Source organism: Podarcis gaigeae (assembly GCF_964106915.1).
Source record: "Podarcis gaigeae genome assembly, chromosome: 2".
NCBI lineage: Eukaryota > Metazoa > Chordata > Lepidosauria > Squamata > Lacertidae > Podarcis > Podarcis gaigeae.
Window position 1 is genome coordinate 18,595,423 of NC_139679.1, and position 27,649 is coordinate 18,623,071.

Sequence of the window (27,649 nt, forward strand, 5' to 3'; positions counted from 1 at the left end):
TTTATATATGCTACTACTGTGGCCTGTGTTTTTTTGCCCCCAAATGGAAAACGAGTGAGGTCCCAACCAAAGAAGAATATAGAATAAGAGAACAAGAAGAACGTACATTTAGAGAAGACTGGAAAACATTTATTGAATATATGGGAAATAATTGGCAGCATTAAGATAAATTCAACAGTGTAAATAAGCTTTGATGGATGCAATAATGGACAATTGAATGGTATAGTTTTTTTTGTAAAATATGCAGGGATTTTTGATACGTAAGGTGAACCATGGAAAGAGAAGACTGGAAATCACTGATATCTTAAGGATGTAAAAATGAGTATTTTAAATTGTAAAACAGAAAATTTAATAAAATTTATATGCCAAAGAAATAAGAATGTTGTCCAAAATGGAATGATGCCCCCAGGCTGGAGAGGGTTCCCCAGCCATGACATCCATACATCCTCTGAATAGTAAATAACACTGCGTTCCGTAGACTGTTTGGACGCAGAGGAATGGTGGGCGGAACCATATGGGGGAACCCCCAAGGGAAGAAGGCTCAAAGCCAGGGGGTTGGTGTGTCAGCATCGCCCTTGAGCCAGTACCACCAACTGGACTCATGCACTTCAGCCCCGACTGGGCTAGGCGAGCTGGGTAGCACTTCCAGAGACCACCTTCTGGACAGGAACAGGTCAAAGTGCTGTGGACTCACAGCTTAGAGTTGTGAGCACCAGATTCACTTCCAGAAGAAGACAGTCGTCGCACAGCAGAGTATAGCAGAGTCTAGCAGAGTATAAATAACTTGGAGAGCAGCTCTGTAGAATAACTTCTTTATTCTATCTACAACTATCATACAAACTATATACAGAGCTAAATGGGTTCTAAGCATAAATGAATGCTAAACTGCACTGAGTGTCTGCAGCTGCTCTTAGCAGCAACCTTATCTGTACACACGATCTCTAACACTCAGTCTCTGTCTCTCCAACACACTGACTGACTGACTGACTGACTGATTTGGTGCTGGAGCAGAATAAGTAGAAAGCAGAACACTGCTCCTCCTCTCTGGAGAATCAGCAGACTCATCAGGAGATTCTTGGATATGGGAGGGGTGAAATCTCCTCATGGTGGTGGGATGGCGATGAGTGGTCAGAGAGAGAAGACTGGGAGGAAGTGTCAGAAGCTGAAGAGGTAACAGGGCTTAGTGAGCGGGGGAAGTCTGTGACAGAAAGAAGTGCTGAATTAGAGGCAGAGGCAGGAGAGGTGGGGATAGATATGGGCCACAGATTAGCCACCCCAGATTTAATCAGACATACACAATGATGCCTCGATGCATCAGAGACATTGCCTGACTCTCAAACCTTAGTCATAATACGACGACACCTCAGCCCTAAATAACCACACCCACATTTATTCTGAAATAACTTGCCCCCAAGAGTCATCCCTTCCCTCTCTCCTTGCCTGTGTTCAAGGTGTTTTGTGTTGGTTTTCTTAACACGAGGGGGCATTCTGATCCTTGATTTTCTACCTGCAATCTGAAGCATTAACAGTCGAGCAACAAATTCTTCTTTTCTTCCTCTCTAGCAATCAGTCATAGCCGAGTAAGATTGCCTTCCATGAAAACGATTTTAACAGTGAGTCTGTAAGTGACTGTGGAGGCCAATTCTGGATCCACATGTCCTTCCACAGTGGGGACATAGGTTTCCGGGCGGGAGTTGATCATGGTGAGGGTTTGCCAAGCATGCCTTCCTCTTAGCACGTTTCTCCTCTTAGCAACAAATACAGCAGATGAGTTTGCTGTTCATGCAGTCTGCAACTCTCTGGGTTTCTGCCCATGTATTATTTGCCCTGTTTGTTACACTTGTATCCTGACCTTCTTCCAAGTTGCTGAAGGGAGCTTTATCTTCACAACAACCCTTTGCAGGCAAAGAGAGATGGTGGCTGAGCTTCATGCCTGAATCAGGAAACGAACCTGGATTTTCCTGGTCCTAGTCTGGGATTCTAACCACTCTGCCACACTCCATCCCAGGAGTGCAGAACCTTTTCTGGCCTGAGGGCCACATTTCTTTCTGGGGGCCACATGCCAATGGAAGGCAGAGCTAGAGGCAAAAGTGGGCGGAGCAACACATGCAAATTTTGGCTGTGTATAGCAGGCTGGTTTCTGCACATATTCTCACACCATTTTCTATCCAGGCAAGCAAGGGACATTATCAGAGTTCAATGACATATTTCAGCCAGGTGGTGCAAAGCTGAGGCAGGTTAAGGGTTTGGCTTGGGAGTGGGTGTGGCCTGAGGAGAGTTCAAAGGTCAAATGGAAAGGGTTGGAGGCCCACATTTGGCCCCTGCGCTAACTTCTCCAGCTTACCAGGTATCTTGGGATCCTATCTTTTTGACCTGCCTAGTCCTCAAAAGCGATGACAAACCTAGACAGCATCTTAAAAAGCAGAGACATCACCTTGCCAACAAAGATCCGTATAGTTAAAGCTATGGTTTTCCCAGTAGTGATGTATGGAAGTGAGAGCTGGACCATAAAGAAGGCTGATCGCCGAAGAATTGATGCTTTTGAATTATGGTGCTGGAGGAGACTCTTGAGAGTCCCATGGACTGCAAGAAGATCAAACCTATCCATTCTGAAGGAAATCAGCCCTGAGTGCTCACTGGAAGGGCAGATTCTGAAGCTGAGGCTCCAATACTCCTCATGAGAAGAGAAGACTCCCTGGAAAAGACCCTGATGTTGGGAAAGATGGAGGGCACAAGGAGAAGGGGACGGCAGAGGACGAGATGGTTGGACAGGGTTCTTGAAGCTACCAGCATGAGTTTGACCAAACTGCAGGAGGCAGTGGAAGACAGGAGTGCCTGGCGTGCTCTGGTCCATGGGGTCACAAAGAGTCGGACACAACTAAACGACTAAAGAACAACAAAGTCCTCGTACGGATTCCCCAGTTATGGCACAGAATTTGGATCTGATTGGCACATAGTTTTGAACACAGACAGTCTGATAGTGAGGCCAATCAGATTCAAAGTTCACCATCTTGTCCCTGATCCTGCAATGGTTTCTTGTTATCAAAGCCTGGCTCGATCGCCCTGTGGTGCGCTGCCGGCACAGCAAATATTAGAACAGGCCTTGGAGGACCAATGTTAAAATAAAAATTGAAAAGTTGTAATGGTGAATTCATTAAGTTACCCCTGAACTATTGTAAAACTGAAAGCTTCTGCCTCTGGGAGTAACATCCTCTTTAATTAAAGACACGTCATCCCTTAAGCAAGTAATAGCAATCCTTTAGCAACTGAAAACAATTCAGGGAAAATGCATATTTTATAAGCGACACTGGAAGTTTAGAGTTTTCAGTATCTTAATGGCCCAAAGGGAGAAAATCGGGGAACTTCTTTTTGAATGGGCGGGTGTGTATGGGAACAGGGGAAGAGAAATATCCCTTTCTGTTTTGTGCTGGCAAAGTTTAAAATTCTGATCCCTAAAGGGAACTGGAATCTGTTATGTGACAGACTGTTCTCGCATCCCTGGAATAAACAGAACAGTTGGTAGCTGAACAAATAAATAAGGGGAACAAAACAGGAAATTACCCAATTGGACTAATTTAATCAAGACTTAAAGCAACAATACATTGAGTACTTATAGTTCTTTTCTTAGGGGCAAACTCTGGATGATACATGCAAATACATGTAAGAAAACTGACTGTCACTTTTGTTTTTTAACCCTTTCCACACCAATTGCATTTCTTCTCTAAATCTCTTCACCCGTCCAGCTGTCCGTCCCCCCTGCCACCTCTTGGGGGTTTCACTTGGTGAGGAAATAATTAAGGACCCCATCCCTTCTCTTTTCTCTCTTCAAAAAAGAGGCAATTCATTAAAACAAAACAAAAATGCACATGTGACCTGCATTTGGCTCTTTTAAATGCCATTCTAATAGCAACTTACAAAATGTTACTGGGAAGAGTTGTAGTTATATGGTGAAATGCTGGAAATCTGACTACTACCTCTCACTTTAGTTTCTTAATCGAAATAGGCTCCCCCCCCCCCGATTTGTCATTTATTTTTCTACTGGAGATGCTGCCGAAGTCTAGGCTTGCAATATGAACTCCCAACAGTTCATAGTGCTGGCCTAATGCCCTTGAGTTCTTTTGTGGTTCAGAGTTTAATCTGAGCTGGAGAAGAACTCCTCCTTTCCAACCCTGCCCTCACTTACCTCACTGTGGTGATGGCTCCAGCAGATGAGGTGAAGTGGGAGGTCCTAGTCCAGGGGTCAGCAAACTTTTTCAGGAGGAGGCCGGTCCACTGCCTCTCAGACCTTGTGGGGGGCCAGACCCACCCTCTCCCGAAAGCACCACCTTCCTGAAAGGACCCCCCCTCCGCCACTCATGCCGCTGCTGCTGCTGCCGCTGCCTCGCCTTCGGCAATGTCGGTGTCATCCTCTGGCCTGGGTGATGGAGGCAGCCTCCATGTCAATGCCGCTTCCTCCTGCTCAGCTCTTCCCACTCGGCCGCTTCCTCCCACTTGGCCACCTCTTGGTGCCACCCCTTCCTTCCCGGAGAGGCGGCTGAGCAGGACGAAGCAGACGAGCAGGAAGAGCTCAGCAGGAGGAAGCAGCAGTGGTGGTGTGGAGGCCGCATCAGCGTCACCGTCCACCCAGAGGCGTCCACGGCTTCTGCTTGGCTGCAGGAGCTTCCTGCAACCAATTAGAAGCAGTGTCATATTGGGGAAGTCAGTCCCCGTGTGGCAAGGTCTCCACACCGTGCCGGTTTAGCGTGGGGACTGACTGAGCGGGCAGCAGGGTCCGCAAGGTTCGTGGGCCGGATTGGCGAGCCCGGCGGGCCACATCCGGCCCTCAGGCCTTAGTTTGCTTTCCTCTGTCTTAGTCCCTTCCTCCCAACCTTCCCGGCATATGAAGCATTGCTAGAATGCCTGCATGAAGCCCTGAGAAATGTGGTTTTCCTAAGGCTTTCTGCGCATGCTGCTTCACACACTAGGGAAAAGGGGACAAGAAGTGACAGCAAGCGCAAGAGATCAAGGTCTCCTTCACCACTGGAATACCCACAAGTGAGGCATTAGGAGGAAGGAGTGAGAAGACAATATGAAGCTGCAGCCACCAGGAAATTGCTCCCATGGGGGCTCGTTTAAAGTGAATTTGTAACACTCTGAGGAAAGGGGTCCCTCTATCCACTTTTTAAACTAACTGTTGGCCTAATTGGGCCTGATGGAGCTTAAAGGTAAAGGTAAAGGTACCCCTGCCCGTACGGGCCAGTCTTGACAGACTCTGGGGTTGTGCGCCCATCTCACTTAAGAGGCCAGGGGCCAGCGCTGTCCGGAGACACTTCCGGGTCACGTGGCCAGCGTGACATCGCTGCTCTGGCGAGCCAGAGCCGCACACGGAAACGCCGTTTACCTTCCCGCTGGTAAGCGGTCCCTATTTATCTACTTGCACCCGGAGGTGCTTTCGAACTGCTAGGTTGGCAGGCGCTGGGACCGAGCAGCGGGAGCGCACCCCGCCGCAGGGATTCGAACCGCCGACCTTTCGATCGGCAAGTCCTAGGCGCTGAGGCTTTAACCCACAGCGCCACCTGCGTCCCTGATGGAGCTTACTCATCTCTTATTTACCCTGTGTATTCTACAACCAGGAGATAAAGAAGCATGGTAATAGCAAATGCTTTGGTGGTAGCCCTCAGTGCTGCATAGAATTCTTTCACACAGAAGCCTCATCCAAGTGACATGACTCCCACTTGGAATCCTGGCCCACATAAGGCAAACTAATCTCATGGCAGGTATCCGTTACTGTAAATTTGCAAAAGAGACATGAATTGCCCCTTGTTCCCTTTATTGCAACTTAAACCAGGAAAGGATTTCTAAGATAATCTGTCTGAAACTTTTGGCTAACTTAGGGACATTCCATCTAAGTATTATGTTCTGCCTTCTTAGAATCTGAATTTCATGGTGTCATGTGGAACTTCCTAGTTCCCTCAGGTTTGGGCTTGAGGGTGGTTAGGCATTGGGTAAGCCTTTGTTTAAAGGAGGGTAGGTTGTAGCCTCTGCCTGCCCCTCTTCAAAAAGGGAATCCTGTTAAAGGGATCCAGGGGTGTGGATCCTGTCTGATGCCTGGACATGGGCTAGGGCCATGCCATGACCTCAACGGGGACTCCTTGGGTGCCCCTATTTGATGTAAGTCATAGGGCACCCCTATTGGTGGTTTGCGCTTAGTTGGACTCCCCGCAGATGAGCAGGAGTCGAGATATAGCCTGGTTTCACCCAGTGCCTAAGCCAAACCAATAAAGTTGTGGCCTATTTTATCCCATAAACCTAAATAGGTTTATAAACCTAAATAGGGAGCCAGTGTGGTGTAGTGGTTAAGAGCAGTGGACTCGTAATCTGGTGAACTGGGTTTGATTCCCCGCTCTTCCACATGCAGTTGCTGGGTCACCTTGGGCCAGTCACACTTCTCTGAAATCTCTCAGCCTCACTCACCTCACAGAGTGGTTGTTGTGGGGGAGGAGGGGAAAGGAGATTGTTGGCCGCTTTGAGACTCCTTAGGGTAGTGGGATATCAAATCCAAACTCTTCTCTTCCAAATATTTGTGTATGTGTGTTTATTATTAAAGGGAACTGCCTTGGCACACCATGTATCTAAAGCTTTTGGCTAACTTAGGGACATCTAAATGCTAAGTATTATTTTCTGCCTTCTTAGAATCTGAATTTCATGGCGTCATGTGGCACTTCCTGGTCCCCTCATGACACTTGCAATGTCAAGACAGGGGCTCAGAGGAGTTTACTGCTGGTACATCACAGTGAGAAGTGACAGATAAATGTGCTGAGAATGAAAGGCAACTGACCCCACAGGTCACCTATATACAATTCTGGATCTTCTCCAGTCTGAACAATTTATTGTGAGGACTTGTTCTGGAACCACTCTGCTGAACTATACAATGAGATGCCGCACACTCCCTGATCTGGCTTTCCAACACTGTGTCACTACCTGTTACTGAATGACAGAGTGGAAAGACAGTGGAGAGTTTGGCGTGGTGCAGGTGCAATGGCGGAACCAATCTGAAACACCTCAAACTGCACCTGTACCCTGCCAATTACAGTGGTACCTTGGGTTACAAACACTTCGGGTTACAGACTCCACTAACCCGGAAGTAGTACCTCGGGTTAAGAACTTTGCCCCAGGATGAGAACAGAAATCGCGTGGTGGTGGTGTGGCAGCAACAGCAGGAGGCCCCATTAGCTAAAGTGGTACCTCAGGTTAAGAATGGTTTCAGGTTAAGAACGGACCTCCAGAATGAATTAAGTTTGTAACCAGAGATACCACTGTAGTATTATTATTATTATTATTATTATTATTATTATTATTATTATTATTATTTTGCCCAATATACATTTTCTTCACAAAGCAATTTTCCCTAATATAATACATTTTTCTATATATTATTTCTTAATATATGCACACTTTAACCGAACACATGCATTTGTGTACACGTCACTTGGCTGAAGAACTGCATTAAAAAATTAGAGGAAAGTGTGAATTCTGAAGAAGGGACATGTTTTGGTTTACTTATTATTTCAGAACGTGCAAATTAGGTAGATGCATGTTTAAACATCTTCCTTCATCCCTAGCAGGCTTTGGGATAAATATCTGGCAGGCTAGTGCTCTACTAGATGTTAACAACAGGATGCTCATGCTTGGGAATATTTCCTGAAGCTTGGAAAACCTAATCATGGAAGACATTTGTAGAAAGAATCAAGTGAAACTTGCCTTTTCATTTTGCTACAACTGAAAGTCTGAGCCTTTCCCAGTTTCATCCGCTTTCCCATAAAATGCATGCTTAGCCCCACAATATGAAACATAAATCTTTCCCCGAAAGGCACTCGCTTCGAATTTTTTACTTGCTATTTCAAGTGAGTAGAAATAAGGATGTCTGTGTCATGAATCCTGAATGTACACGGCACAGAATTGATTCGTGTCCACAGGAGCTCGGATATCCTATAACTCGATTTGCATAATGAAATCTACGTCGGGAATCCAATGTTTTTTCTTCTCAACTAGCACTGTGACAAGAGCAATATTACAGGGAAGACCCTGGGCTCTACGATGACACTCATCACATAACTGTAAAACCAGTGCTAATAAAGAAGATGTACAACTGCAGTCTAAAGGAAAAGGGGAAGGCAGATGAGAACTCAGTCAGTGAGGTGGTGGAGAACTACTTTTGTGCCTGAAGGGGTTCAGGAAACCCTCGATGCCACATGACGGACCCAATGACTTGAATGGGGCCAATTTCTGAAAAGGTAACAGTAAAGGGACCCCTGACCATTAGGTCCAGTCATGACTGACTCTGGGGTTGCGGTGCTCATCTCGCTTTATTGGCCGAGGGAGCCGGCGTACAGCTTCCGGGTCATGTGGCCAGCATGACTAAGCCGCTTCTGGCGAACCAGAGCAGCACATGGAAACGCTGTTTACCTTCCCACCTATTTATCTACTTGCACCGTGACATGCTTTTGAACTGCTAAGTTGGCAGGAGCAGGGACTGAGCAATGGGAGCTCACCCCGTTGTGGGGATTCGAACTGCCGACCTTCTGATTGGCAAGTCGTAGGTTCTGTGGTTTAATCCACAGCGCCACCCACGTCCCTTTTAATTTCTGAAAAGGGCACGCCAAAATGTGAGCCCTGCTGCCTCAGATGATCAAAACCCATGTGAGGACCAATCCTCAAAATACCTTGCAAATGCAAGCATACCTCTCTCCATGGGATGCGGGTGGCACTGTGGTCTAAACCACTGAGCCTCTTGGGCTTGCTGATCAGAAGGTCGGAGGTTCGAATCCCCATGACAGAGTGAGCTCCCATTGCTCTGTCCCAGCTTCTGCCAACCTAGCAGTTCGAAAGCATGCCAGCGGAAGTAGATAAATAGGTACCACTGCGGCGGGAAGGTAAATGCTCTGTCCAGGGGTACTTTACCTTTTTTAAAAAAAATCTTTTTCTTCTCTCCACTCTTGGTTATCCTGCCCCCACCACCCAACTTTAAAGGGCGAGGGGTAAAAAAAAGAAAAAGCTTACTACAGTGGTACCTCAGGTTAAGAACTTAATTCGTTCTGGAGGTCTGTTCTTAACCTGAAACTGTTCTTAACCTGAAGCACCACTTTGGCTAATGGGGCCTCCTGCTGCTGCCGCGCCGCTGGAGCACGATTTCTGTTCTCACCCTGAAGCAAAGTTCTTAACCCGAGGTAATATTTCTGGGTCAGCGGAGTCTGTAACCTGAAGCGTCTGTAACCTGAAGCGTATGTAACCCAGTGGGAAGGAGTCCAGTGGGCAAATGGGGTGATGACAAGGAACCCTAACCACACTGCGGATTACAATTCGAAATGAGAGTTCTGAGTGTCCTTCAGACCAAAACAGCCCTCCCCGTTTGCCAATCCCTTTGCTGGTGGTAAATTGGGAGGCAGTTGTTTCAGGGGCTCTGATTCAATACCCTCCCCATGTTGCAGGGGAGGGGCTTGGGTGCAAGTGTCTAAACAAGGATTATATCAGTAGGTCACGGAGATTTGTAAATAGAGGTGCATTTGTCTTTTAAGCTGATATTACGAAACTCAGTCCTACAGCTCAGTCTAACAAGGAAGTACGAAGAGCAACAGTTACAGTGTCCAACAGTCTGCTCCAACCAGTGATCTTTTGGTTGGCATTTTGAAACTGCTATCACTTTCCATTCTCCTAGACTTTGGGCTGGTTCATTAACTGCGGTTTGTTCCACCCATTTTTAACCTTCTAAAACTGACGGGTCATTGTTCTGTCCCTGCACACTTTACATATATATTCGCACTTGCCATAACTGACAATGACTCTTAATGGAAGATAAAAATCAAGTAAATTGAGTTCAACACAGTAATTAGTTCATATTTGCATCTGCAGCCTTTTTTTAATTACCTGTCAACAGATTAACAATTAAAGTTGTATAATATGGAGATTGGCTTTGTTTTAGACAAAGGAGTTTATAGAGATGTCAAGGCAAAAATTCCGCAGAAACTAGTCTGCTGTTGCTTGCACACGTCGTCTTCTTCTTCTTCTTCTTCTTCTTCTTCTTCTTCTTCTTCTTCTTCTTCTTCTTCTTCTTCTTCTCCTCCTCCTCCTCCTCCTCCTCTTCTTCTAAACCTACACTGCTCCCTACACTGGAAACAGCTGCCCCATCCCATTTCCCCCCCTCCTCTCTTTCAAATCCTACCTCCGAATCCATGAGTGGAGTATTTGCAGGAACACGCTTCCATTCTTTACCTATTCCCACAGGCACCCAGCTTTCCCTAAGCTTATACACATTCTGCATTTGTCCATTGCTGACTCCAGCTTGTTAATTTGGGCAGATTCAGAGCTGAATGCTCTCTAAAGTCAAGTCTTTCTAAGATGAATGTATACAAAATGGATTCGGGTTTTTCATTTATATAAAAGATTCCCGTAATTGAGGACTGCTTTATGAACTGAGATATCCTCTACACAAGTAATTTTCTCAAGCAATCAAATACTTCAGATATCTTTTCCCAAGATCATATTCATTCACCTTTTCTCTCTTTGAATTTTTTCATCTTGTAGATTCAAAAGATGGGTGCACAGGAAGTAGTTTGTTAGCACTACAATAGAGATGAATGCTCTTATCGCACAGATACATATTCCATTTGGTCACCCAACTACTCTGCTTAAGCAAGGATATTTTTAGGGGCAAAAGAAGAGGCTGATTGACAGGTAAACTAGCATGATTTCAAATGTTCAATTAAGGTTAACTCAGTTCACTGTGCTTATTAATTAATTCACTTGCTAATTTATATAAATGTCTTCAAATGTAGCTATCTACTACATTTATTGTGCAACCCCAGGAGTGTCCATTCAGAAGTAAGTCCCACAGAGCACCATGGGGCTTATTCCATGTGAGTGTGTACAGCATTGCAGTCTTAAATGCATTGTACATGAACAGATGTATGTTGTTGTTGTTTGTTGTTGTTTAGTTGTTTAGTCGTGTCCGACTCTTCGTGACCCCATGGACCAGAGCACGCCAGGCACTACTGTCTTCCACTGCCTCCCGCAGTTTGGTTAAACTCATGCTGGTAGCTTCGAGAACACTGTCCAACCATCTCGTCCTCTGTCGTCCCCTTCTCCTTGTGCCCTCCATCTTTCGCAACATCATGGTCTCTTCTCATGAGGTGGCCAAAGTATTGGAGTCTCAGCTTCAGGATCTGTCCTTCCAGTGAGCACTCAGGGCTGATTGCCTTAAGAATGGAGAGGTTTGATCTTCTTGCAGTCCATGGGATTCTCAAGAGTCTCCTCCAGCACCACAATTCAAAAGCATCCATTCTTCGGCAATCAGCCTTCTTTATGGTCCAGCTCTCACTTCCATGCATCACTGCTGGGAAAACCATAGCTTTAACTAGACAGACCTTTGTTGGCAAGGTGATGTCTCTGCTTTTTAAGATGCTGTCTAGGTTTGTCATTGCTTTTCTCCCAAGAAGCAGGCGTCTTTTAATTCCATGGCTGCTGTCACCATCTGCAGTGATCATGGAGCCCAAGAAAGTAAAATCTCTCACTGCCTCCATTTCTTCCCCTTCTATTTGCCAGGAGATGTTGGGCCCAGTGGCCATGATCACAGATGTATGTAAATGGATGCTAATTTAAGCTCGCCTATTGCCTGATGCTGAAGTTACAGTCAACATGAAAGCCATGGATGGGAATAAGCTAGCCAAGAAATGGATTTCCTGCACTTTACAATCAATCTATGCTGATGGAGCACAAGAACTTACATGGCCCACCTTGGTTAGCATGTTGACTAGGACTCTTAGATTTGGGTCAGTCCTGATCCTGTGTCAAGGAGCTGTCAAGGGGCCAGGTCATCCACAGGCACACACACAGAAGGCATGGAATACAATTAGTTTTGTTTTGTTTTTTAGCAGAAATAAAAAACACAGCAATGTCCCCTGGTTAGTCTTAACTCAACGGAGGCATTGCTGAAACTAAGCTCTATGCATGCCCTCTGGACCTGTCTGGTGCACTGCTCAGCAACGTGCAGGGCCCTTCTGGAGTAAGGGGTAAGAGGGGAAGGAGAGTCAGCAGGACTGAGACTGTCTGCATGCATGCTGAGACTCACAGCTTCTAATCCTGTCCTGGATGACACTCCTTCTCCTGACCCCCCTTGATCATTCAAGTCTCCTGCTTCTTTTGGCTCCCAGCTCTTCCCTTCTGCTGATTACTCCTCAGTGTCCCATCACCAGGCTCCGGGCTCTAAGACGTCATCTTCAGAGCCCTGCCTGGGAGCCTCTTGGGCTGGTGGCTCCCAGTTCTCCTCCTTATCCAACCAGGCCCTGATATCCTCTCCAATGGTTGTGTGTGCATCTTAAACACATGGTGAACATCATGCCCTGCTACTGCAGAGTTTGAAGACCAGATGCCAGGATGAATGAGAAGGTAGGATAGGGATGCCGGCAAAATGGTTTGGTTGGCCATTGCTTGTATCTGTTATTTGATGCATTTGAGCCATACATTTAATACATACAGCACCATCTTGGAAGCACCACTGCAACCACCAAAGCAGTAGATATAAGAGACAGATTTAAAGGTTAACATATTTTGGATAGCTTTACTGTCCCATAAAGTCATCTATTTATTTTTTTTTTGGCCATCCTTCATTTGCTTCCTAAAATATCACAGCTACCTCTTGATTTGCATTTTATCTCTCTAGCTATTTAATACATTGCCATGTTGACTTACATTGCTGAATTTGAACATTCATTTGTAGTCCACAGAGGTTTTGCTATACTGCCCTTACATTAGGCATATGTTCCCTCTTCTAGCTGTTTCCTCCAAGGCTCAATTTTCTATGTTAATAAGCTTATCTTTGAGCTCAAATACTTAAGACTGACCTGTGTCATTTCCCATTGAAAAGCTCCAGAATGTAATGCAGATAGCCTGCGGCAAATTGCAGTTCTGAAATTCAGCAGGAAGAATGCTGAAATCCATTCAACGCCCCCTTTCCAAATGCAAGGCATCAATTGTAGGATGGGAAAAACAAACTCCAAGAGTTTATGATATAGTTTCCCTCTTGGTTACGGTACTTAGTGTTAACTACAGTGTTGAATTCTGGGTAGCTAGAAGCCTATCTCTTAAGCACTTAAAAACAAGCAGGAATTTACCCACAATTAAGAGGGCATTAATTAGGATTTCCCCCCCAGACCAATGTTGTGGTTGAATTAATTCTGACCCCCCCCCACCTCCCTGAGAGGATGACTTCTTTTATTCATACTCAGCAATATATTCCTGGCAAAGTACACCAGGCTTTTTAACCCAGGAGCGGGTGGTATTTGAATATGCAACACAGACTTAAAGCACGTGAGTCCCCATCTCTCCTTTAAAAAGATGAATGCTAAATTCAGCAAATATGTTCACTGAGTTGTATCCATCAAACACATCCTGTCAAACACATCCTCCCTCTCCCCCTCCAATTGTTCTAGCCCTCCCTCCACCGAGCAGATCAGGGCATGGGGGGGGGGGTTGGGTGCATGGAGAGAGCAAGCCTGTTGGGCAACCACAAGTTCTTGCACTAATGGTAGGGCTTTGGGGGGGGGGGGGTTTCAACCATAGTGTGTGAAATCAGCGCATGGGTGTCAGAAGTTCGAGTTGTACGTAATTTCATGAAAATACTGTTTCTTGACTTTGTCAGGCAGTCACCTACTTTTGGAAAACAAAGCCAATGATTGCCATCCATTTTAATAACACAATTTGACAAGGCTGCAATTAATCTACTGCTCTTTACATATCTGTTGTTCTGCGATGCCAATGAAAACGGCAGGCGTTAATTGACTTATCACTACTTGGTGATAGATGGCATAGGCTGCAGAGCGGCTATTCATCTTCAGCAGAATAAACTTCTGCATTGCTAGAACCTTTTGGTGCGTCAGAAAGAATAACAACAGGATATTGAAAGAGCCTTTTGTACATATTTGTAAGAGGATGTATGTCTCTTATTACCATATTTGTTTGTGCTCTCAGGCACATCCTATTGGGAACGGCTCATGATCATATACTAGGGTCCAGCAGACCTTAAACCAGGAACTGACTGCTTTATATTTTTTCCTGAGGAACTTCCTGCTCACCAAAGCATTCCCTGATCACTGATATCGGCTGAGGTATTTTGCTGGTCACTGTGGGGGGTTCAGGAAACTGGAATACTGCATTTTTAAAATATTGTTTTATGCTGTTTATGATCCATTGCATTCCTCTGAACCCTTCTTTGAAATTCTTCTAGATCATGGTATATGAATGAGTGAGTGAATGAACAAATACATCCCTGGCTTCTCCTGATGCATGAAACCAACATCCTAAAAGCATTAAAACAGGCTTCGGTCTCTCATCTAAATGATACATTTGACCTCACCCACTGATTTCTACTAGCTCCTGATGACTCCTGGCTGGCTGTAAAATCTCATAAAGATCTCCACCTTCCTGCTTATTGGAACCATCTTGATTGTCTCAGCAGACTTCCCCCTCCAAGGTCATCTGACTCACTGCTTCTTCTCTGGACTCAATTTACTAAAGTCCATATTGAGTCTGGGACTTGACCACTGCCCTGAACTGCCCCATGTGGCGATCACCACAGAGTCCCCAGACGTTTCACCATCTATTGATCCCTGTGCCACCACTTTATTTCTTGCTGCCACCACCCAGGCCCTACCTGGTACAAAACCGAGTCCAGTCAGGGTTAAATGGGAACATAAACTTCTGTTTATTTATTGCATATTAACAAGCATGTCGTTTCATAAATGGCATCGGTCAGTTACAATCATGGGGTGCCTATCCAGACCGATAACTCCCGCTACCTGCTCTCACTCACTAAACCACCTCTCAGATATTGACTTGTCTTCCTAGCCCCTAACTGTTCCTGACGCAGCTTATTTCGCTACACTAACTCAACCTACCCACAGACTTTATCCCAATTCACTCCCACTCCAACCAACCACCCAACTGCCAAAGAACTCCCCCTTCACCCCTCCCAGAGCTGGTTTTATAGTCCCTCTGACTCCACCCCCCTGGGTAACCTGTTTAACTATTTCACCTCCAGCACGCTCATATGTTAACGTCACACTCCACTAAGCAGCAATGCTACTGTTGTTGGGAGGGCAGCACCACATCCCTCTGTTGACTATGCCTGATGCATGCTCCTCCATTCCCTCTGAGGACAGATCTTCCAGCATTATGATAGGCCTGTTTGACTTAATGGCTGGCTGGACTTCTGTTCTAGCATGGCCCTCCATCTGATGGCTTCCTCGTTCCCTTACTAAATATGAGAAGATGCCAGCCTCCTCTCCTGTTGCTCATTGGGTGGACCGGATTCCTGACAAGACTGCCCAGGGCTCTGATGCAGACTAAAAGCTTCATTGAAACAAGTAAGATAAGCATACAAATCCCACTTATTTCTCTGAGGCAAGAGATTATCTTGACTGATTTCATTACGGGTCCTTCTTTGCTTGAAGAACAAACAAACAAACAAAAACCACCCTGAGAGTCTATGGATAGACCTATTAAAATGCCTAGAAACTAGTTTCCCGCTGTAAAATGGTAAAACCTCTGAAATTAGAAAGGCACTTGACTCTACAGCAGTGACTCTTTGCCTTCCACCCCAGTGTCCTGTCTTTAGTCTTCCACATCAACATGTCTGCTCAGCAATGCTCTTCTGTGTCCTGCAGAGGAATCTTGGGTATATTCAAGGGCACAGCTGAAGCCTATTGGGTGCATTCTCAACTAACACCGGGTGATGGGGAGAACCAGTAGCTGTGGATTGCAGAGAGTTGGGGCAGAGGAAGGGGGATTGGTGGAGGCAGTCCACCCTGGGTGTCATCACTGAGGGGGGTGACATTCAACTCACTGCCTACCCGAGCCATCGGGGAGGGGGCGGAGCTGCGCCACTTTGCCGGCGACCTTCCCCCCTTCCCCCTTTGTTTTGGCAGCTCAGGGGAGGCTTGGGAGTCGTGGGCAGGTGGCGTGCCATTGTCCCCCGTTCCCAGGCTGCTTCCTGGGGAGGGGGGATGAAAGAAGAAGAAGAATAGTTTGGATTTGATATCCTGCTTTATCACTACCTGAAGGAGTCTCCAAGCGGCTAACATTCTCCTTTCCCTTCCTCCCCCACAACAAACACTCTGTGAGGTGAGTGGGGCTGAGAGATTTCAGAGAAGTGTGACTGACCCAAGGTGACCCAGCAGCTGCATGTGGAAGAGCGGGGAAGCGAACCTGGTTCACCAGATTACGAGTCCACCACTCTTAACCACTATACCACACTGGAAGCCTCCCTTGAGCTGTCAAAAGGAAGAGGGAAGGGAGGAAGGCTGCTGGCAAAGCAGCATGGCTCCCTCCTCCCCGCCCAGGAAGCAGCCTGCCATAGGTGGCTCACTCCACCCCCAATGGGTGGCTTGCTCTGCCCCCATGGGCAGCTTGCCCCTGAGACGTTTGCCCCGCCCCATGGCCCCTGCCCCCGGGTGCACAGCATATGCGCCGCTCTGGGTGCCGGAGCAGGTAACTCTGCTTCTGTAGAGAGATATTGGTTGTGGTTGGCAAGCTGTCTTGCTGGAGAGTTGGCCCACCACACCCCCATTGCTGATCTTCTCTTTGAGGAACCCCTGATAAGCTCCCAGGGAACACAGTTTGAAAGCAACAGGCCCGCCTCTGTACACCCTTTAACTATTTCTTTCCATGGTTTTGAGTTGCAATAAGCACATCCTTGTCACCAGGGGCAAAGCGACTGATCCCAGAAAGAAAACCAAGCAAACTGCATGAAAAATAGAACAATAAGCAAGCGTAGCTAAATGTGTATAGTGTATTCTAGTTACAGAATTTCTATGTTCCCATTACATAACTGATGGTTTCTGTATTTCGCAAAGTGCAGAAATCCTGCACAGAAGTGCAAAGTTCAGAAATTCTGATTCCAGAAAGAAAACCAAGCAAACTGCATGAAAAATAGGACAATAAGCAAGCTTAGTTAAATGTGCATAGTGTATTATAGTTACAGAATTTCTATGTTCCCATTACATAACTGATGGTTTCTGTATTTCGCAAAGTGCAGAAATCCTGCACAGAAGTGCAAAGTTCAGAAATTCTGATTCCAGAAAGAAAACCAAGCAAACTGCATGAAAAATAGGACAATAAGCAAGCTTAGTTAAATGTGCATAGTGTTTTATAGTTACAGAATTTCTATGTTCCCATTACATAACTGATGGTTTCTGTATTTCGCAAAGTGTAGAAATCCTGTGCTGAGGATAGAAACATGAGCAAGTCAGCTCCCCAGGGATCTTTAAAAATAAATAAAATAAAATTCTCTGCAGAGCTTAAAGCATATTGACATACCTCTCCAGAGAAAGCTTGTCCATTCAGAAGGTGTTCTGATCCCTGACTGTCTTCGCTTCCAAAGTGTAACCGGATCTCTTCCAGTCGGTGGCTGTATGTCATGGGTCCTCCAGAGATGTTGACCAAATGTTCTTTGTCCAGTCGTAGAGAAACATGCCTCCCTGTGTTATACATTGTCCCACTGACCTAAACAAAATGGAAGTGGGGAAGAAAAAGCATGAACTTTGCAAGTCTTGGCTTGCTTCAAGGTTGAATTTTATTTAGTTTTGGTTTCTGTTTGTTTTTACTTTTAACTGTCTCCTGTTGATCTAGATTTTTTGTTTTTTAAAGGGTATGAGGAAATTCACAAACCCATAAGAGCTTCATTTCCCTGCTTTGAGCATTACATTATATATTGAATTATTTTAATAAGTATACATATTTCATGCAAAATATGTAAGATATATACACACACTTTAGCCGGAAGTGTGTGAGGAACACAATAAATGCGATTAGTGTGCTTCTAAATAAGTAGGAGTTTGAAAGTATCCTTTATACGAGACTTGAATAATGACTTCATTACCGGATTTGGGGCCCAAGAAAGGGGAATATTTCATTGGAAGGATTAATTATTTACATTGCATTTAAACATATCAAAGATTCAACTCATTTATTCTCACTGAAAAATTTATAAAAAAAGAATTGGCTAAAAGCAGAGTAGACTAGCTTTGCAAATATACAGATTCAAAAACATGTGGTAACCTTACATCCTCCTTGCCATCACTGAGGGCAAAACTTCTGTCCCTAGAAGTCAGTTGCTAGTGGGCGGGCAAAGTCACTACACTAACTTCCTGGAAGTACACTAACTTTCCAGGGGTGGGAGGGAGATCACTATGGTGAAAGCGCATTGTTGCGGCCAGTGCATTTTCTGCCTTGTCCCTCTTTACCCTTCCAGTAAGCAAGAGTGACCCATCTGACCAGAAGCTACTGTAGTAGCTGGGCTCCTTCTGGCAAGCCACACCTATCTGTTCCACAACAGTTGCTACAACATGGATGGTTCACATCTCTTCCTCTGACTCATCTAATTCAGAGACAAATCTCTACTAACTATTACAATCCTCATCTTGGAAGTTCTGCATTTAAAGGAAATAGTCAGCAATGTCTAGAGAACACAATGACCATGTACATATGCGATAGACAATTTTTCTATAGAATTCCTTCAAACCATAACAAGTCCAAAATGAAATATTTAGTCTCAAAGTCTCTGAAAATCTTTAAATGACCACATGAGCACTGTTCCACAGCACTTGATATTTTCATTTACATATATTCATTCGAAATAAGATGGGTTTATGAAGCAATTCTATATCTTCCCACCACACTGACAAAGAATTCTATGAAACAGCAGTCAATATCCGGAATCACTGTTCAGTGTTGGACAGTATTGGTTGAATACACAAAGCTTCACATCTTGTCTTTCATCATACAAAGTCTGGTGCCTTGCTTCATTTAAAGATTTTCAGAGACTTGAGACTAAAGATTTCATTTTGGACTTGTTATTGTTTGAAAGAATTCTATAAAAGATTGTCTATTGCAAATGTACATGGTCATCGTGTTGCCTGGGCATTGCTGACGTTCTCTTTGCAACATAAGGGTTTGCTTGTTTACATATTTAAAGAAAATACGCCAGTTCCTTTCTTCATGTTTCTGTTTGTGGTTCATAGCCACTGGGTTTCACTGTCGGATCCCTGACACCTGGGCATTTTGCACTATATTATTTCCATCCATTCACTATTACATTTATATCACACCGTTCCTCCAAAGAACCCCAGGTTCTCTTCCACCTCCCAGTTCCATCCTCGCAACAACCACATGAGACAGCTGAGGCTGAGAGTGTATTGCTCAGAGAGTTACATAGCAGTGAGGGATTTGAACCCGAGTCTCCCAGGTCCCAATGTGACACTCCAACTGCTCCGACAGACTGAGAATTATGTTCACACCCGGATAATATTAGCAGAGCAGGGAAGAAACACAATTTCCTGCCTTTCACAAGCTTCAGTTACAAAACACACTGCTAGCAGTGGGAGGCTAAAGTAACAAACAGTGTGGAGTGTCGTGATCAAGACCACCAGTGCATAAATAGATTTATTGTTCAACTATGAAGAAAACCAATGCATTTTTAAAAATAAAATAAAAAGATGCATGTTTTTACTGATGCCACTGTAAAGGCAAAGAAGGACAATCTGCCCTTCCCATCACCTTGCTCAAGCTTCACTGGGATGAATGGGGCCTGTCCAAGAAGACAACAGTACTCCTAAAATTGAAATGACTGCTCCAGCAAGTCATCCTCCCTTGGGCCTCAAATCCAGCATATTGTGATTTTTTGCTGGCTACCTGTAAAAGTTGAGAGCAGGAAGAGCACAAAAATTAAAAACTCACCGATCCACTCTACATCTACCTTATTTTTGGAAGAACTTGCTGTCGTTAGTCCCTTCGCCAGAGTGGTGCATGCTCTGGTTATCTCCTGCTTGGACTACTGCAATGCGCTCTATGTGGGGCTACCTTTGAAGGTGACCCAGAAACTACAACTAATCCAGAATGCGGCAGCTAGACTGGTGAATGGGAGTGGCCACCGAGACCACATAACACTGGTCTTGAAAGACCTACATTGGCTCCCAGCACGTTTCTGAGCACAATTCAAAGTGTTGGTGCTGACCTTTAAAGCCCTAAACAGCCTCGGTCCAGAATATCTGAAGGAGCGTCTCCACCTCCATTGTTCTGCCTGAACACTGAGGTTCAGCGCCGAGGGCCTTCTGGCGGTTCCCTCACTGCGAGAAGCCAAGTTACAGGGAACCAGGCAGAGGGCCTTCTTGGTAGTGGCTCCTGCCCTGTGGAATGCCCTCCCACTAGATGTCAAAGAGAACAACAACTACCAGACTTTTAGAAGACATCTGAAGGCAGCCCTGTTTAGGGAAGCTTTTAATGTTTAACAGACCACTGTATTTTAATACTTTGTTGGAAGCCACCCAGAGTGGCTGGGGAAACCCAGTCAGATGGACGGTGTATATTATATTATTATTATTATTATTATTATTATTATTATTATTATTATCCTTTATGGAAAAATAAAATTTTGCAGAAGACCTTTTATGACCCATCCTGTCCCTGATGATTTCCCAGTCAGTAAAACCAGGGTGTTGCCTGTATGTTTGTTTGCTGACAATCAGACCAAATACTCTGAGATTGAAAGGAAAAAATGAAACTGCATCTAAAGAGTATAATAAAAACAGTGCTCCTGTATAGCACCCATTCATGCCACTAAGACGCATGCTGGAGACTTTTCTTCCTAGTGGATTGTACAATTCCTTCTTGCTCGAGTTCAAGGTAATAATCATTTCTCTTCTCAGCAGTTGTTAGGAAAATAAAAATAATAAATCACCAAGCTGGATACAAACCGTACATTTAAATTATGCTAATTTGTATTAAATAGCGGGAACTATAGCATGGTATGCTTTGTTGAGCTTTAATTTGAAAGGAGTGTCTTGACAATTACATATGATACCCTATAGTTAGTACATCACGCACCATAATCATTAACCGTGCCGCTGTGTCATTTTACCCGTAATAGCAATTACTGTGCTCAAAGGTCTTGTTCTGTTGTTGCTCATTCCCTTGTAAGAAAAAAAAGTTGCATTATAGAGATGCTGTGATAGAAGTTAAGGTTGGCCATCCAGAATTCTGCATCATCGACACAGGTACTTCACATCCTGTTTCTAATTTCAAAGGAAGAGTGTGAAAAGTTTCTATTTGTCACATAAAGTCATTTATTAATGCTTGGAGGGGGGGGGGAGCCCCACAAGTCGCGGAGCTTTGTGCTTGCCCTCTAGTTTATTACCTTGATATTTGTATGTGTAGTAAACAAATATCAGATTTGCTTTAATATTTCAATGGGGGCTTGCTTCACTGAATCCGAGCTCTAAAACGCTGAGCAACTGAGCACCCCTCATTGGTTGAAAAGGCAGTTTGCTATTCTGAAACGGCACATTGCTAAATGTTTAATTCACTTTTGAATGCTCTTGAAATATATTCCAAAACCCATTACTTACTCTGCTGGGTGCAAAACTTAAATTAGGCTACCCTTGCTTTCTTTTTTTAAAAAATGGTTCAATCGGAGTACTAACACAAACCTAATATCTCTCTGTGGATTATAAGGGAGAGCTTGCAACATACACAAAAGAGTACCCTAAGTGTAGCTCTCTTGACCAGCTACACTCTGGGGCAATTTAGGAAGTATTCCTAAGACATCCAGGCAGCGATCTGCATCAGTACTCTTTTCCACTTGCCCCATGGAAACTTGCTTTTGTCTGCTTGGCTTGCTAGCCTGTTCTAGAGAGCTACAACTCTGTTCAAGTGACTGCTGATCTCAGTTTGCTTCGCTAGAGTCCCTGGAACATCATACTGCAAGGACTGACAGGTGTGTTCCATAAGTTTCAGTTTACATGGGTTTTCTCTGGACTTTGTTCCTGGGACAAAGTTCTCAGCACCAGCTGTAGGTTCTGGAGGGCCCTTGAGCAAGATGACCTCAGTGGGTTCCACTCCCTGAACTGCCCTTCCTGAGGCAGGAGGTATGGAAAGATAGACCTGGGTGTGTCATCCACATGCTGAAGACACCTCACCCCAAAACTCCTGATCACATCTCCCAGTGGCTTCATACAGATGTTAAGCAGCACTGATGGGAGGCAGGAGAGAATGGACTTGTGCAAAATTTAACAGGTTAATTCTCATGGTGCCAGAAAATAGCTGTCCCTATCTGCTACTATCTGAAAGTAGGAATGGAACCATCATGAGACAGTGGTGCCACCCTACGTCTTGGAGTCAGCCCAGGAGACTACTGTGTCAATGGCATCAAAAGCAATAGAAGTCAAGGAGAATGAGCAGAGTTGCCCTCCTGCTGTCTCTTTAACAACAAATGTCATCAATCATGGCAACCAAGGCAGTTTTTGTACCATGAAAGCACAGTGAGATCAGTCCAAATGCTCAGTTTCCTCCAATCATGCTTAAAAATGGACTGCAACTGCAAGGATAGAGCAGCATTCTCCAACTTGGTGCCCCCCAGATGTTTTCGATTATAGCTCCCATCAGCTTCAGCCAACATGGGTAATAGTCAGGGATGATGGAAACTTTAGCCCACCATCTTGGAAGTTGGGAAAAGCTAGTGTACCAGCTTCCATTGTGGTCCAGCCTTGACCAATTTGCTCCCCTTCTTTTGATTGCCAAGGCAGCTGCCACTAACTTGCAGGCTTCAAACAGTACATATGCAGTTGAACTGGAGGGAGAGCCTGGCAACAGCCTCAAAATTATAAGTACCCATTGAAGAAGATGGAAAGTACATATATAAAGTAGCATTAACATAGCATTTTCATTGGCCATGGTAAACCTTCATAAGGTTGACAGGCTACAAAATATATTATGTAACACAATGAAGCAGACACTGATATTACATTGAGGTCTATTTTAATGTAGGATGATTTCTGGGCAAAGGCCTAGAGTAGCCTTTCCCAGCCTTGGATCCCCAGATGTTGTTGTCCCGTTGTCCCTGACCATTGGCCTTGCTGGCTAGGGATGATGGGAGTTGGAGTCCAGTAATATCTGGGACCATCACCTCCTGGCAAATAGAAGGGGAAGAAATGGAGGCAGTGAGAGATTTTACTTTCTTGGGCTCCATGATCACTGTAGGTGGTGACAGCAGCCACGAAATTAAAAGACACCTGCTTCTTGGGAGAAAAGCAATGACAAACCTAGACAGCATCTTAAAAAGCAGAGACATCACCTTGCCGACAAAGGTCCGTATAGTAAAAGCTATGGTTTTCCCAGTAGTGATGTATGGAAGTGAAAGCTGGACCATAAAGAAGGCTGATCGCCGAAGAATGGATGCTTTTGAATTATGGTGCTGCAGGAGACTCTTGAGAGTCCCATGGACTGCAAGAAGATCAAACCTATCCATTCTTAAGGAAATCAGCCCTGAGTGCTCACTCGAAGGACAGATTGTGAAGCTGAGGCTCCAATACTTTGGCCACCTCATGAGAAGAGAAGACTCCCTAGAAAAGACCCTGATGTTGAGAAAGATGACCCTGATGATGAGAAAGATGGAGGGCACAAGGAGAAGGGGACGACAGAGGACGAGATGGTTGGATAGTGTTCTCGAAGTTACCAGCACGAGTTTGACCAAACTGCGGGAGGCAGTGGAAGACAGAAGTGCCTGGTGTGCTCTGGTCCATGGGGTCACGAAGAGTCGGACATGACTAAACAACAACAACAACAACAACAACATCTGGGAACTCAAGGTTGCAAAAAGCTGGCCAACAGTAAATCATGTGGGGTTTTAAATCATACAGGGAGTGTCCACAAGTAGAGAAGTTTGCTCAAGTTCTACTCATGGAGGACTATAAAGACAGGAGAAGTGATGTGCTGGACTTGGCCTACCAGTGTCACCCTGAAATGAACACCTGGATATTCTAAATATTCTTAAAACATTGACTCCCAATCTATATTTTTAAGGTCTTGAGCCTCCAATCACCAGCCATACATGGAAAGCCACCTGATACAACCGTCTGTTTGGATTCTCGTTGAGTTTTATTCAGCATTCCGTGTTGCTCGAATGGGTCTCTAACACAAATGTCAAGGTCTACCATTGCTGTGCATACAATAGAGTTCTTCATTCACAATAACATCCTTTGTCTACGGATAAAAATTGTGCAGGGAACAAACTAGGGTACAAAATAAATCTGCGTCCTTTAGAAGGCTAAGCTCTTTCTGCATTTCAAGACACAGAACATGGCTCTCAAGGCAGTGGCATGACAAAAGGGAACAAATGCAGGACAAATGTAGGTTGTGCAATCTGCACGGCATGGATTATGCTTTTGGCTCAGGATAAAAAGGTACTTGCTTTTTTGTGTGTGCCCAACTTGGTGCATTTCCAGTTTCAGCCAACCAGAGAGCACAGGGAGCTGCCAAATGGATGCACCCCAATTTTCATTATGAAGAACCTTTCTCTTCCCCTCCAATGTACACCTGTGTTCTTTCAGAAGATGACACACATACCACCATTGATGTACTGCCACTGTCTCTTATGCAATGGCCAATGCAGTTGGTTGAGTGACTGTTAAGATCATCCTGTGGCATGGGCATGTTGTGTAGCACTGACTAAAGTTGTGGCCTTTTCATCTGACTGGAGTAAAAAAGGTAAAGGATTCCTGGACGGTTAAAACCGGTCAAAGGCCAAGGGAGACGGCGTTTGTCTGCAGACAGCTTTCTGGATCATGTGATCAGCATGACTAAACTTGTGCTGGTCCGGGGGGGGGGGGGGTTACCGTGGGGCGAGGTCCAGGACCTGAGTCGAGGGTCGGCAGACAGTCCGAGTCGAGGGGTCCACAGTGAGGAGCTGGGCAAGGACAGGAACTCTGGGGGAACCGGACTGGGTGCTGGCCGAAACAGCTCTTCAACGATGTTGCTCCTACAACCTGGGACCGGGCTGACTGGCCTTTATCTTCTCTGAGGCCAGGGGCGGCCCCGGCCCCCAGGAGACCTGCCTCTCCTGGCCTTAAGGCGAGCACTCCTCCTGGGAGAAACCAGTTCCCTCCGCCTCTCTGCCCTGAGCCTCTGCAGTTCAGGAGAGGCTGAAGGGTTACTGGACCCAGGGGGAGACTCACCTGTAGGCACTGAGTCCTCAACCACCTCCGGAGCCAGAGTGGATTCAGCTCCTGAGGATCCGGCACAGGTGCAGGCACTTCAGAAACAAGGCCGTGCCCCAGTTCAGCCGGCCCTGGAGGCGGGGACTCCTGTGCAGGCTGGGATTCCTCCGGTTCAGCCTCTGAATCAGATTCCCAGGCCATCACAAAACTGCTTCTGGTGCAATGGGAAACTGTGACAGAAACCAGACCACACAGAAACCCCATTTACCTTCCCACCGCTGTGGTACCTATTTATCTATTTGCACTGGTGTGCTTTTGAACTGCTAGGTTGGCAGGAGCTGGGACAAAGAAATGGGAGCTCACCCCCTCGTGAGGATTCAAACTGCCAACCTTCTGATAAGCAAGCCCAAGAGGCTCAGTGGTTTAGACCACAGTGCCACCCATGCCCCATTTGGAGTAGTACGGTATCAGCAGAAATATAGATAATCCAGTACACTTATGGTGCTGCTGAGCCACACAGTGCTCCCATTGTGACTCTCTTATCCTCTGTTTCTTATTAAAACAAAACAAAAGAGTGGCATGGCCAAATTGGAAAGGTGGAAAAACGCTCAACATCTGAAATCACTTGATGTGCAGAACTGCTTATTCAAGTTGGCATCTGTCGTGACCACGTATGCAGTGCTGAGCTTGTTTTTATTGACATGGCACGAAGTAGCCAAGTTAATCATGACCCAAGCTATGAAATGTTGGATTTCAAATGTAAGTTTAGAGAGGATGTGGAGAACCTAGCTCCTCAAATGGCTCTGTCAGCCTTGGTGAAATAATCTGAGGACTAGGCAAAAGTGATAAATATATGTATTACTCTTCATTGGATAATGTCATAAGCGATTATAATTTTGGAGAGAAAATTCTGAGAAGAGGAAGGCAAGGCCTGAAATGACTGGAGAAAAGTACACTGGGTTATTATTATTATTATTTTAAAAAAAAGGATTCCAGGCAAGCAATCTTCCTGTTAATAAAAACTGCATCCTGAAAGCATCTGGTTGTGAACAGAGCAATAGTGTCCACTTGTGCTTTGTTTCTACTCTCAGTTTGACTCAAGAAAATACCATTTTATAGTTCAAATAAATAAAAAATACATAAATACAGTAAATGGACAAAAGTACATGCATTACACTGGGAAAGGAAATGAAACCGCTAGCGAAGGTGGTAACAACAAAACTGACCAATCACCGTGCTGGATTCCAACTCCTACTTCACACATTAAACGCTCGCTTCCGCCTGAGACTCAGGAAACACCATGACGGGAAATGACGGGAAATGGGGGTAGCAACGGAACTGACAATTCACCGTGCTAGAGAAGGAACTATTTTTTAAAAAAAATTTCTAGTTTATTCTCTCGTTAGATTCACAAAATGTTTAGGCATATGCGTCTCCCTGCATCCCCCCCCCCCAAAAAAAAGCACTGTTATCCACATTGGAGCATGTGGGGCATGCCTGTTCACTCAGAATGATGCAGTGAGTTCATCAGGCATACATCTGATGTATGTGGAATGTGTTGCGGTGAACAGATGTGGACCTGCAAGCTCTCAAGTACAGCATTTCCAGTTCTCCAACAGATGAGCGGCAAAGAGGGAGATCCCTGTCTGCAACCTGCTTTAAATAGGGCAGGCCACACCCCCAGAGCCAGCCGATTGGCTGGGCAGGAGGTGACACAGCCAGGAATCTCCTCAATTGTGTGGGGGCTGGGTTCCAGCCACTGCGCGTGTGGTGGGGCCGTGAAGCCCACAACACCTCCTCCAAAGGGCGGAAGTGGCTTTATAATTCCTTGGGAAACTGCTCATTTAAGAACACAACACAACACAGCACAGCACAGCACAGCACAGCACAGCACAGCACAGCACAGCAACACAACACAACACAACACTTCTTGGGACAAAGAACTATGTTAACCCATCTTCGAAGAGTTTCCCACTTCTTCAAACACTGCAACCACGTGGAATTTCTCGTGCTACCTATATTTACGTAATTGCTCTCTATTTACCACATGCACAGAGTGAGTGCATGTCGTTCATATAACAGTCCTGTCCAGTTAAATGCTATCTGAGAAATGTTCTTATTTAAAAAAAAAAAGAAAAGAAAAGGGGAGGGGAGGGGAGGGAAAGCGAGCTACTGAATGCCATTAACTGCTGCTCTTTGGTTCCTATTAAAAGCCAGACTGTAGATTAAAGGAGGAATTACGCAACAGCAACCATTAGCAAAAATGAGGTATCGTTTTTCACTATTTGGATTTCGTACCTGATTTAGTTCAGCGCTGCATTGTGAAAATGCATATAGGGATGTTCTTCTGGTGCCAGCCCCAGAGTCTGGGAGCTCTCTTTAGGTTTGCCGGTAATGAACCTCATAGACAGAAGGAAGATGTTCGGAATTCTTGTTATTCTCTTAGACTTGCCCCTCTAATATGGAAGGAGTTTCCCATAAAAGCTGGGACATTTTTGTTTGTTTGTTAACAATATTCAGTAGTATGAAGCACAAATGACAAAGCCATAGGAAACCGCCCTATGATACTTGGATGAAGGGCAGTATAGAAATGTAATAAATAACAACAACAACAACAACAACAACAACAATAT

General features: G+C 45.1%; 1 protein-coding gene across 4 annotated transcripts in view; it reads right to left on the reverse strand.

Annotated features, from left to right (window-relative positions):
• Positions 1 to 27,649, reverse strand: part of CA10 (carbonic anhydrase 10) — a 336,993-nt gene that overhangs the window by 54,965 nt on the left and 254,379 nt on the right. For all 4 annotated transcript variants that reach the window (XM_083727791.1, XM_083727792.1, XM_083727793.1 and 1 more), the window contains one exon: positions 17,347 to 17,532. In XM_083727791.1, the coding sequence (XP_083583917.1) occupies positions 17,347 to 17,532 (186 nt within the window). The remainder of the gene's footprint in view (positions 1 to 17,346; positions 17,533 to 27,649) is intronic.